Genomic DNA, 11,496 nt, shown 5'->3' with positions numbered 1-11,496 from the left:
GTTCATATCAAGCACATGTGACAGATATGTCAGAGACTGAAGATGCTGTGGAGGGCCACATTGCCCGATATGTGCCACAGGAAGAATTATTTTAGCCCTGGAGCTTCATGGCTCAGAACGGCCCACTTTAGATCATAAAACATCATTAGAAAAATGATGTATTGACTGAATGAACACCGGCATTGTGACCCAAACATCAGGGAATTGTCCCCGTTCTCCCGATTAGCCACTCCCGGCCTGATACGACTATATGCTTGAGCAGTGGGCCTTGGGTTCAATCTGATGACCATGCTGTGTCATATGAGGGTGCACATTCCCCGAACCTGAATCCAATCAATGTTGCACACCAGGAGTTGACTGATACATTGATTCAGAAGAACATCTGTCATCTTGTCAGGAGCATGTCCAGGCCTTGTAGGGAGTGCACACAGGCACATAGAGGCCCCAAGCACTGAGCCTTATTTCTTACTTGTTTTGAGGAACCCATCTCTTGCACCAAGTCCAGAGGAGAGCTAAGGATAGAACCCTGGCCATAACACGTGACACTTTTACAGAAATTCTTCACGTCAGAAAGTTGTATGGACACAGCAGATCATACACAAGCGTGGGCACATTAAAGCACACCTCATCAGTATGCAGGTTGGTTAAGCATGCAGGGAATGCCTACAGTCACTGCTGTGTGTCAGGAACAACTGAGTATCGTGCACATCTTTCCTGCCCCATTTTGTGTGTGTGCAATAGTCAAAAATGAGGCCCCAGCAGAGTTGATAGTATTTGCATTTCTCTTCCCAAAGCTATCTAGTTAACCGGTACCCTGAACTGTATCTGAGAAAAAAAAAATCAGTCATTGATCTTTGACCCTTAGAGCTTGGATACCAGGTGTTAGGAAATAGGCATGGATTAAGGAAAAGGAATGGTAAATGGTAAATGGACTTGATTTTTTATAGCGCTTTATCACCACACTGAAGCAGTCTCAAAGCGCTTTACATATCAGCTCATTCACCCATTCACTCTCACATTCACACACCAGTGGGACAGGACTGCCATGCAAGGCGCTAGTCGACCACTGGGAGCAACTTAGGGTTCAGTGTCTTGCCCAAGGACACTTCGACACATAGTCAGGTACTGGGATCGAACCCCAACCTCTCGATCAGAAGACGACCCTCTACCACCTGAGCCATGGTCGCCCGAAGTATTGTACAGAGGATCAACTGAAGGAGACAGGAAGAGGAGGGACTTTGGTGAGAGAGGAAGCCTTTATCTCAGGAGCACCGAGAAACTTCAGCAGATCCGTCCCACCTCTCAGCGAGGATGGAGAACCAGCTCTGCTTTCCACAGCTCCTCAACACCTCCTGCCCAAAGCCTGCGATTCCGCAGGCAGAAGACGTGCTCCTTCAGGTTGTTCTTTCTCTCGTCTCCGTGCTCACCACTGCTCTCAACCTGCTGGTCATCATCTCCATCTCACACTTCAAGTATTCTCACGTTAACTCAGTAATGTGTATATTGCATTGATGTCTGTAATTATGTTGTGTGATAAAAGGAAGGATCAGTGATTCTTCTGTTGTCATTGGTGATCTGATGATGCTTTCAATCCTACAGGCAGCTCCACAGCCCCACCAACCTCCTCTTACTCTCCCTGGCTGTGTCAGACTTTCTTGTAGGCCTTCTGCTGATGCCAACTGAAATCCTTTCCACTCAGTTTTGCTGGTTCCTGGGTGACGTTGTGTGTGTTCTTTATTACATCACTGACTTCGTCATCACCTCCTCGTCTGTAGGAAACATGGTCCTCATATCCATTGACCGTTATCTGGCTGTGTGTGAACCCTTGCATTACCACAGCAGAGTCACTCTGGGCAGAACTGTTATGTGTATCTGTCTCTGTTGGTTGTGCTCTTTTATCTATAACACCACTTTCATCCTAAATGACTTTTTTGGGGAGTCCAAACTGCACAAAGCCTGTCAGGGGGAGTGTGTCGTTGTCCTCAGCTACATCACAGTGACTGTGGATTTTGTCATTAACTTCAGTGGCCCCATCTGTGTGATCATAGTGTTGTACATGAGAGTGTTTGTGGTGGCTGTGTCTCAGGCTCGGGCCATGCAGTCACACATCACCGCTGCCACACATCAACCCTCCAGGGCTTTGATGGTGAACAAGTCAGAGATGAAAGCAGCCAAAATTCTGGGTGTTGTTGTAGTTGTGTTTATAATATGTCTATGTCCATATTATGCCCCATCTCTTTCAGGTGAGGACGTAGAGGAGAGCACCTCATCCTCTCCCTTTGTCCTCTGGCTGCTGTACTTGAACTCATGTTTGAATCCCATCATTTATGCCATGTTTTACCCGTGGTTTAGAAAATCTGTCAAGCTTATTGTTACACTTGAAATGCTGCAGCCAAACTCCTGCCATGCTAAATTATTATAGACACTGTCACAAACACCCTGTGCAGCACTTCACCCCTCAGTCAATAATACTTTGTCATCAGCAAAGATATGTTATGGCAAATTGCAGGGGTTACTCAAAATGAGGTCTTACTACTGACCTCACAGTAATTAGCAATTTTTTTAGGGTTTGTGTCATGAATTGAAATAACAGAGAACTCCTGAATATGTGAATAAGACTTTTGACAGATGCATTTTTATTCTGCTGAATAAATTCAAATTTTCAACCTTACAGATTTGTAGGTAAGTTAAAAAAAAAAGTGGTAAAACATTGGTGATTTTATTCAAGCTCTTCTTTTTCTGCACTGAATATGACTAATATTGGACGAAACTATTTTAATGTACATCACTGGTTGTTCAAGAAAAAAAAACCTTGCGGGTCTCACCACTGCAAACAAAGCACATATCACTCTTCTCTTTTGTTGGGCCTCTTCTGCTCTCTGCTATACTATGATGCTAAAAAATAACATGAAACATTCAGGTGGATTTCATTCCTGCACCATTTTTTATTTTTTTATTTACCTTTATTTAACCAGGAAAAAAAATCCCATTGAGATTAAAAACCTCTTTTTCAAGGGAGTCCTGGCCAAGAGGCAGCAAAGTTACAACACACTGAACAGAAATACATTTACATTACATTAAAATGACAGGATAACATAAGAATCAAATAAAACAATTACAGACAACTGGATGATGGATGATGGAGTTATTTTTTAACATGTTTATGATTTCTATAAGCATCATAGTAGTTCTGTATGCAAGAGTATTTCTAGTAACTCAGGCCTGAGCCATGCAGTCTCACATCACTGTTTTGTCTATATTTTTGTCATCTTGACTCTGAAACTGTAAGAATTTAATATCATGCACTATAAAAAATTATGTGACACAAGTGGTTGCAAAATATTAAATATTGTAGTAATATAGTTAAATTTGGAAAAGTAAACAGCAGTGCTTTTATGTGAACAAATGTGCACCTATTACATAAAACTCTGAGGCCACATCTTGTCTGTGTAAAAGCAGATTTGGATACCTTTTAATATCAACAAATGCTAAAATGTGGCACAAGGTAATGCAGAATAAGGCACAAAGTTACTTATTTGAAAAAAAAATAAACAGTAAAAAAAAAAAAAAAATGGGTATAAGCATTTAAAGTAAAGAAGGGGGTTTTCAGAGGTTAGTCACTTAACTCATAAAAAAGCATAAGCGAAACACTAAACAAATATTTTGAAAATTAAAGAGTACCGGTAATTTTTAAATTTTTTTTACCTTGTATAGCCCTGGTAAGTATGACTTCTAGAGAAAAAGCTTATGTGGCAATACGAGGGAACTGCAGGTTATTTAGTAGCTACTGGTTATCAGCAACCCACCTAGGGTAGGCCTAGCACCCTGCTCAAAGTTAGACACAGGTTTGTTTTACCTTTTAATCATGGGGCAGAGACAGGTCCTTTAATTATAGCAAGTATCGTTTTTATTTAACAGATTTCTTTAAAATGGAGATCAGTTTTTTTTTTAAAAATATAGATTGACCAAACCCCAAACAAAATACAAAACATGCAAAAGGAGACAGAATGCAAAATTAATCAAACACCAGAAGGGTATTCCATAAAGGAGTGTTAACAAACTCTGAGTTTATCCATAAACTCTGGGTAAACGCACCAAATTAGGAGAGAGAAGGATTAGAAATTGAAAGGGAATCAGGCAGTAACCAGCAGGGTGGAATGATTACAGAAAAAAATTACTTACTGTTACTGTTGTAAAAATCTACTCGAGTAAAAGAAAAAAGTAGGTCATAAAAAAGTACAAAGACGTGGATACAAATCAATGAGGTAAGTGCTTGTGTCAATACATCCAATGTGTCAGAGCATCCAATAAAACATTTTCCAGTAGGAGACTTCAGAGTGGGTGGGTCCACAACCTCCTCAGCAGTAACAGCTATAATCTTAACAAACTTGCTAAACATCTTAACGACGACGTTAGCCTGACAGTCAAGGATAGATGAGGTTTGTTTGTCACATACATATATACTACTACTGAATAGTACTTGATCGCCCCCTGGACTGCTGGGGAGTGTGGCTGGCGGCGTGCTCCGTGGGGCCAACATGGTTGGGGGAGTGCCGTGCTGCTCGGCACGTCCCTGGGGTCCGCTGTGCCTCGTGCCCGTCTGCGCCATCTACCCTCTACCAATCCCTCCAATTTTAATCGCACCTCAACACACCACCCCCTGGAGGGTGCGACCACCACTTCCACCCTCCGGAGCTTTTGCACCACATACACATATATACACAAAGGTTGAATGGGAGCACCGCTCCCCTCTATCCCCTTTCTTTTAATTGCACCTCATACATTCACTAAACATACACATTCACACAGGGAATAGGTTTTGCTGGGGGCTCTCTTCACAGGGTATCTCCAGGCGATGTTGGCCCGACGGGGAGTGGGGGTGCCTCTTACCTTTGGGTGTGGCTTGGTGCTTGTCTTGTCTCTTGGTTGCCTTGGGGGCTGTCCTCGGTGTGTGCAAGCCCGGGGCAGCCTGCCTCGCCGGTGTGGGGGGTGGGCGCTCTGGGGGATGCAGGCGTCTGTAGCGGGGTTGGGGCGAGGTTGCTCGGCGTTTTGAGATGATTCTGTTTGCTGGGGGGCGGCGCTTGCTGTTTCGGTGGTTGCTGTTGCTGTCGGCTGCCTGGTAGGTTTGTCCTGCTATCTGCGAACCGGTGGGTGGGTTCAAGGCGCCCTTTGCTGGGGGCTGCTGTTCCGCACCGGGTGTGTGCCGTTGGAGTGCCTCCTTCCCGCGGTGGCAGCCGCCGGTCGCTCACCGCCAGTGGGGGGCATTGCCTCGTGGTTTGTGCTGTCCAGTGGGCGGCGGGGCCTGGGCTGCTGTCCTTGCACCATCTGGAGCTGTGCAGTCCTGCCCAGGTGCTCGCCCTTGGAGGGCAAGAACTAAGGCACATCGCACTGGCGGTGTCAAAAAAAAAAGAAAGGGGACCTGGTGAACTCTGGGGGGCTCAGTCGGGTGCCCTGGGCGGCCGGGGGTGTGGTGGTTGTCCCTAGGCGGGCTGTTCCCAGTGCTGCTTCTATTCCGGGTCTTTCTGGCCTGGGGTCCGGTCCCTACTGGCTCTGGGCCCGCTGGCAGGCGCCCGCCGGCTGCCCGTTCGGCACGGCTCTGGCCATCTACTGGGCGTGGGCCTTGGCCCCTCGGCTGGGGTCTCGGATGGGGGGATCTCTGGGATCTACCCTAGAGGGGTTGGGTGAGGGTGACGGGGTGGATGTTGGTGGGGGACCTTGGGGTTAGGGGTTGGGGTCGGTGGCGGGGTGCACTGGGTCCTCGGCTCCTTGGTGCTTCCTCGGGTGTGTGTGGGGGGCGGTAGCTGCCTCTCGACTTGGGGTCTTAGGGGCATCTGGAGGGCTGCTCAGCCATGGGGGTTGCTTGGGCTCCCTAGCCCTCGCTCTTTCTGCTAGCCTGACTGCATCTTTGGGTCCGGGGCTATCCTTGGGTTTGCAGTGGCGGTTCTTGCACATACAATGTTCTACGATGCACTGGCATGCCTTGGGCTGTGGGATAAAACTCGTAGTGGGCTTAACTTTAAACACGTTGATCCCAAATACAGTACCTGTTTTAGGTATAACCACTCACTCTTTCCCTCTGTCCACAGCCACCACCATTATGCCTAAGCCTCACACTTAGCACCAGACTGGCTTGATTACACAACACAATAAGCACTATATGCACAACTACAACTTAACATCTCATTCCCACTTTACAATAATCAACTCTTCCTCACCCTTCCATTTTCTACCTTGAATCTCTCCTCTCTCCTCCCTGCTCCCTTCCTCCTCCACCTCCCTCCCCACCCCCTCACCCAGGTGTAACACTGCCCTCTCTTTTTATATTCTCCTATTGATAAAGTGTTTCTTACCCTTCCTTGGGCCTCTGACAAAGTGGTTGCTACAGACACGGAGATCAGCAGAGTCTGCTCCTCCCAACCGCAGACGTAGGTTTAAAATCCACTTTTTACGGCGTTGTTCTGTGAGCTTTTTACATTTCTCACCTTTGTGAACGACCATTTTCAAACTCCCTCTCCATCAATTTTCGGTACTCTATAAAATCTCTTTTCCTTTTCTCTGTTACAATGATTGAAGCAGCCGTAAACTACACAAAATATGGGCATTTTGATTATTTCAGACGTCAGATTCTCAGGTTTCCTGCCCTCCATCTGAATTTAGCGCTCTTGCTTTGTTGCGATGCAGCAATGTGAGTTATGTCACGTGAATCAACAGATCAGGCCATAGTGTTCTCAAAGCAGCCGGGCGTCAACCTATGTCAGAGCACCGGAAGAAAAGCACTGTTGAGCGGCAAGTGTTCACAAATGGTGAGTAAAAGGCAGCAAATAAACAAATCAAAGCAGAGGAAAAGTGGTGATTAATGCAAGGTGACCACAGCGTGTTAAGGCACCGCGACACTGCCACAGGCACAACTCCGTAGACCGCAGAAAAAAAGAGATCCGTGCACAGGAGAGACAAGACGATCTGAGCCACAACCGACCTGAGCCCAAATCTTTTCGGTTCCCGCTTTGCAATCAGTGCCAAGCCAGGCGCGCGCGGAGGAGCGCTCCAAGAAACAGGTAGTGGGAGGGCAGACGCACTCTACACTGCCACCCTTACTTTCCTCGTCAGGTCAATGAGTGGCTACCGCTACCTGCCACACGAGCCTTTCCTGACTGCATCCAGCGTCTTTCCCTGGTTGGATCTTCCGCACTCCTGACGTATTTCTGCTGTGGCCTGCTCTCTTCAGTCAAATCTCCTCACTCTTGGCTATAGTCCGCTGTTCGTATAGTTCGTACACCGGACAAAATAAAGAAATACTCAACCAAACAGCTCCTAGAAATAAATAACTGTGCCCTTCCACCATGCATTTCAATCATCAAACAACTTTGACCCCTTGGAAGAAACAACTCCACTCTCCATCAAACATAAAGATTGCACTTTTTAATGCCCAGTCTCTCACAAACAAGGCCTGCTTTATTCATGATTACATTTTGGATATAGGGACATAATGTGTATAACTGAAACATGGCATCAACCAGAGGTCTATTCATCCTGAAATGAGGCCTTTCCACCTGGCTTTGGATATTTGGAGAAAGCCCGTAACATTGGCCGTTTTGGGGGTGGCCTGGTGGCTTTCTACTACAATGATCTTGAACTCTCCCCTATGCCACTTCCCTAAATGTCCTAGTTTGAATGAGTGTCATTTGAATGCAAACACCCTCTCCACACGATAATTTTTCTAATCTTTCAGCCTCATAAACACAAACTAAGTCGTAATTCCTACAAAACCTTCTCACTACACTCTGTACAACACCTGCAAACTTGATACTTGGTGACATGAATATCCACATCGATTTCTCCACCTGCCACTTTGCAGCTGAATTTAGGTAAATAAAAGATTAATGATCGGCCCTTATGAGAAATGTCCCTTTTTATTACCACATATTAACTATAGCAACCCAAAATATACTAAAGGAAGAAAAAAAGAAGAAAAAAAAAAGCCTTATTATCAATTTGTTCACTCCCCTAATAGCTAAACTCAAAGTATTAATAAGTTTAATCCCTTCTGCTCTACAGTATGCCTCCCTCAATTATATATATATATATAATATATATAATATATATATATAACTGCTCAAGTTAAACTAGTTATTAATTAATCATTCATTTATATATTCATTATTATACGTTTTTTTTGGGGATCATATTGACCACTCTTCCTGCTGAGAGAGCGGTACTTCCATGCTGGCACATGAATAGCATGGCAGTGAGGTTGAGGGTCCTTCTGACTGCTCCCCCTGCTTAGGGCTGTACTTCCATGCAAGCACATTAAAGGAATAGCAGTAAGGTTGGGGGTCCTGCTGACCACTCTCTCTGCTTATGCTTATGCAGAGATGTCCCAGAACAGAGCCTTGCTGCCAGATCTAAAATGCATGCTAAAAAACAATTTAACTCAAGTTATGCTGACTGCAATTGAGCATCAAGTTCAGGCAGGTAAAGAAGTCAAGCTAGCCCAGCTCCATCAGCTGACAGTAGTAGTTAACAACTGACAGCATCCATCCCCTAATTCAGTTGCTCATCCAGCTGCTCGCAATCCATGTTCCACATTGGTTAGAGGTAGTCACGGCAATGTGTTTAAACCACTACAACACTCTTACTTTATTTTCAAATGATAAATGAGGACATTAAACAAGAAATTAATCTAGCTTCACTTCACCACCTCACCACTAGTGCTGTCATTTTTTACAAAATGCTCATATCCCAGCGTCATAGTTAACAAACCGGTATGCACACGTTTATTTTTATAAATCACAAACTTTGCATGGAAAATATCATTGCGCATCTTTCCAGGCCCCTTTTGTGTGTACAATGGTCATAAATGAGCCCCCAGCTGAGTTGATAGTTGTTGCACATCTCTCTTCCCACAAGTATCTAGATTAGCTGCACGGTCTCCTGGAAAGTAATATGCGAAAGAAAATCAGTCATTGACTTTTGATCCACAGGTATACCAGGAATTAGGAAACAGGCATGGATTAAGAAAAAGGAAGTACTGAAGAGTGTCAGGAAGAGGAGGGACTTTGGTGAAAGAGGAAGGTACACAGAAGACACTTGACATTTATCACAGGAGCGCTAGAAAACTTCAGCAGATCCTTCCCACCTCTCAGCGAAGATGGAGGGTCAGCTCTGCTTTCCACAGCTCCTCAACACCTCCTGCACAAAGCCTGCGATGCCGCAGGCAGAAGACATGCTCGTTCAGGTTGTTCTCTCTCTCGTCTCTGTGCTCACCACTGCTCTCAACCTGCTGGTCATCATCTCCATCTCACACTTCAAGTATTCTCACATTAACTCAGTATTGTGTATATTGCAGTGATGTCTGTGATTGCTTTGTGTTGTTTGATAAAGGAAGGATCAGTGATTCTTCTGTTGTCATTGGTGATCTGATGATGTTTTCAATCCTACAGGCAGCTCCACAGCCCCACCAACCTCCTCTTACTCTCCCTGGCTGTGTCAGACTTTCTTGTAGGCCTTCTGCTGATGCCAACTGAAATCCATTCCACTCAGTCCTGCTGGTTCCTGGGTGACGTTATGTGTGTTCTTTATTACATCACTGACTTCGTCATCAGCTCCTCATCTGTAGGAAACATGGTGCTCATATCCATTGACCGTTATCTGGCTGTGTGTGAACCCTTGCATTACCACAGCAGAGTCACTCTGGGCAGAACTGTTATGTGTATCTGTCTCTGTTGGCTGTGCTCTTTTCTCTATAACACCACTTTCATCCTAAATGACTTTTTTGGGGAGTCCAAACTGCACAAAGTCTGTCGGGGGGAGTGTGTCGTTGTCCTCAGCTACATCACAGTGACTGTGGATTTTGTCATTAACTTCAGTGGCCCCATCTGTGTGATGATAGTGTTGTACATGAGAGTGTTTGTGGTTGCTGTGTCTCAGGCTCGGGCCATGCAGTCACACATCACCGCTGCCACACATCAACCCCCCAGGGCTTTGATGGTGAACAAGTCAGAGATGAAAGCAGCCAAAATTCTGGGTGTTGTTGTAGTTGTGTTTATAATATGTCTATGTCCATATTATGCCCCATCTCTTTCAGGTGAGGACGTAGAGGAGAGCACCTCATCCTCTCCCTTTGTCCTCTGGCTGGCGTACTTGAACTCATGTTTGAATCCCATCATTTATGCCATGTTTTACCCGTGGTTTAGAAAATCTGTCAAGCTTATTGTTACACTTAAAATGCTGCAGCCAAACTCCCGCCATGCTAAATTATTATAGACACTGTCACAAAGACCCTGTGCAGCACTTCACACCTCAGTCAATAATACTTTGTCATCAGCAAAGATATGTTATGGCAAATTGCAAGGATTACACAAAATTAGGTCTTAATACTGACTACACAGTAATTAGCAAATTCATTTATGGTTTAGTGTTGTGAATTGAAATAACAGAGAACTCTTGAATGTATAAGACTTTTGACAGATGTATTTTTATTCTGCTGAATAAAATCATGTTGTCAACTATACAGATTATGATTTTTAGGTAAGTAAAAAAAAGTGGTGAAACATTGGTGATTTTATTCAAGCTCTTCTGTTTATAGACTAATATTGGACAAAATAATTTTAATGTACATCACTGGTTCTCCAAGAAAAAAAACCTCACGGGTCTCACTTCAAACAAAGTACATGCAACTCTTCTCATTTGTTGGACCTCTTCTGCTCTGTGCTATACTGTGATGCTTAAAAATGAAATGGAACATTCAGGTGAATGTAATTTCTGCACCATAGATGATGTAGTTATTTTTGAATGTTTATGATTCTTATAAGCATAATTGTAGTTCTGTATGCAAGAGTGTTTCTAGGAACTCAAACGTAAGCCATGCAGTCTCACATCACTCTTTTGTCTATATTTGACATCTTGACTCTGACATTGTGAGAATTTAATATCATGCACAATAGAAATAATGTGACACAAGGCAAAAAATAAAATGTTCCACATACTGGGTGCAAACTATTACATATTGTAGTAATAAAGTCACCTTTGGAAAAGTAAACAGCAGTGCTTTTATATGAACAAATGTGCACTGATTACACAAAGCTCTGAAGCCACATTTTGTCTGTGTAGGACAAGAGGTGGATACCTTTTAATATCAACAAATGCTAAAATGTGGCTCATCTTAATGCAGAGTAAGTACAAAGTTACTTATTGGAAAAAAACATTGTAAAAAAGGGGTATAAACATTCAAAGTAAAGCAGGGGATTCTCAGAGGTTAATGTCATTTAACTCAGAAAAAAAGGATAAGCAAAACACTAAACAAATATTTTGAAAATGAAAGACACCTCTGACCTATCTAACGCGTTTCATTGAAACGCGTTAGATAGGTATTAAATGCAAACTTCCTCTCCCCACAAAAAGATTCCTCATCTATCGACCTCATAAACCAAACTCAGCCTTAATTCTTGAGCTATAAAACCTTCTCACTACACTCTGTACAACACCCGCAAACTTGAT

The 11,496-nt window shown here is 44.0% G+C and overlaps 2 protein-coding genes across 2 annotated transcripts; both read left to right on the top strand.

Moving 5' to 3' along the window:
* Window positions 1–1,311: 1,311 nt before the first annotated feature.
* LOC114465447 (trace amine-associated receptor 13c-like) lies at window positions 1,312–2,422 on the top strand. The gene is made up of 2 exons (XM_028450466.1): window positions 1,312–1,472; window positions 1,600–2,422. Exons 1-2 carry the CDS (start codon window positions 1,312–1,314, stop codon window positions 2,420–2,422), a joined length of 984 nt encoding a protein of 327 aa, XP_028306267.1.
* A 6,726-nt stretch (window positions 2,423–9,148) lies between these two features.
* LOC114464288 (trace amine-associated receptor 13c-like) lies at window positions 9,149–10,263 on the top strand. The gene is made up of 2 exons (XM_028448334.1): window positions 9,149–9,309; window positions 9,441–10,263. The coding sequence occupies exons 1-2, from the start codon at window positions 9,149–9,151 to the stop codon at window positions 10,261–10,263; spliced, it is 984 nt and encodes a 327-aa protein (XP_028304135.1).
* Window positions 10,264–11,496: the final 1,233 nt, after the last annotated feature.

The sequence above is a fragment of the Gouania willdenowi genome, chromosome 6, assembly GCF_900634775.1.
Source record: "Gouania willdenowi chromosome 6, fGouWil2.1, whole genome shotgun sequence".
Lineage (NCBI taxonomy): Eukaryota > Metazoa > Chordata > Actinopteri > Blenniiformes > Gobiesocidae > Gouania > Gouania willdenowi.
Note: the sequence above shows the minus strand (reverse complement) of the source record. Positions and strands in the feature narration are given on the sequence as shown.

What these genes read in the sequence shown, in the direction of transcription:
- LOC114465447 (XM_028450466.1), top strand. Translation starts at nt 1,312, where the DNA reads ATGGAGAACCAGCTCTGCTTTCCACAGCTCCTCAACACCTCCTGCCCA. An exon ending in ATCTCCATCTCACACTTCAA is followed by an intron (nt 1,473 to 1,599) that starts GTATTCTCACGT and finishes TCAATCCTACAG; the next exon opens with GCAGCTCCACAGCCCCACCA.
- LOC114464288 (XM_028448334.1), top strand. Translation starts at nt 9,149, where the DNA reads ATGGAGGGTCAGCTCTGCTTTCCACAGCTCCTCAACACCTCCTGCACA. An exon ending in ATCTCCATCTCACACTTCAA is followed by an intron (nt 9,310 to 9,440) that starts GTATTCTCACAT and finishes TCAATCCTACAG; the next exon opens with GCAGCTCCACAGCCCCACCA.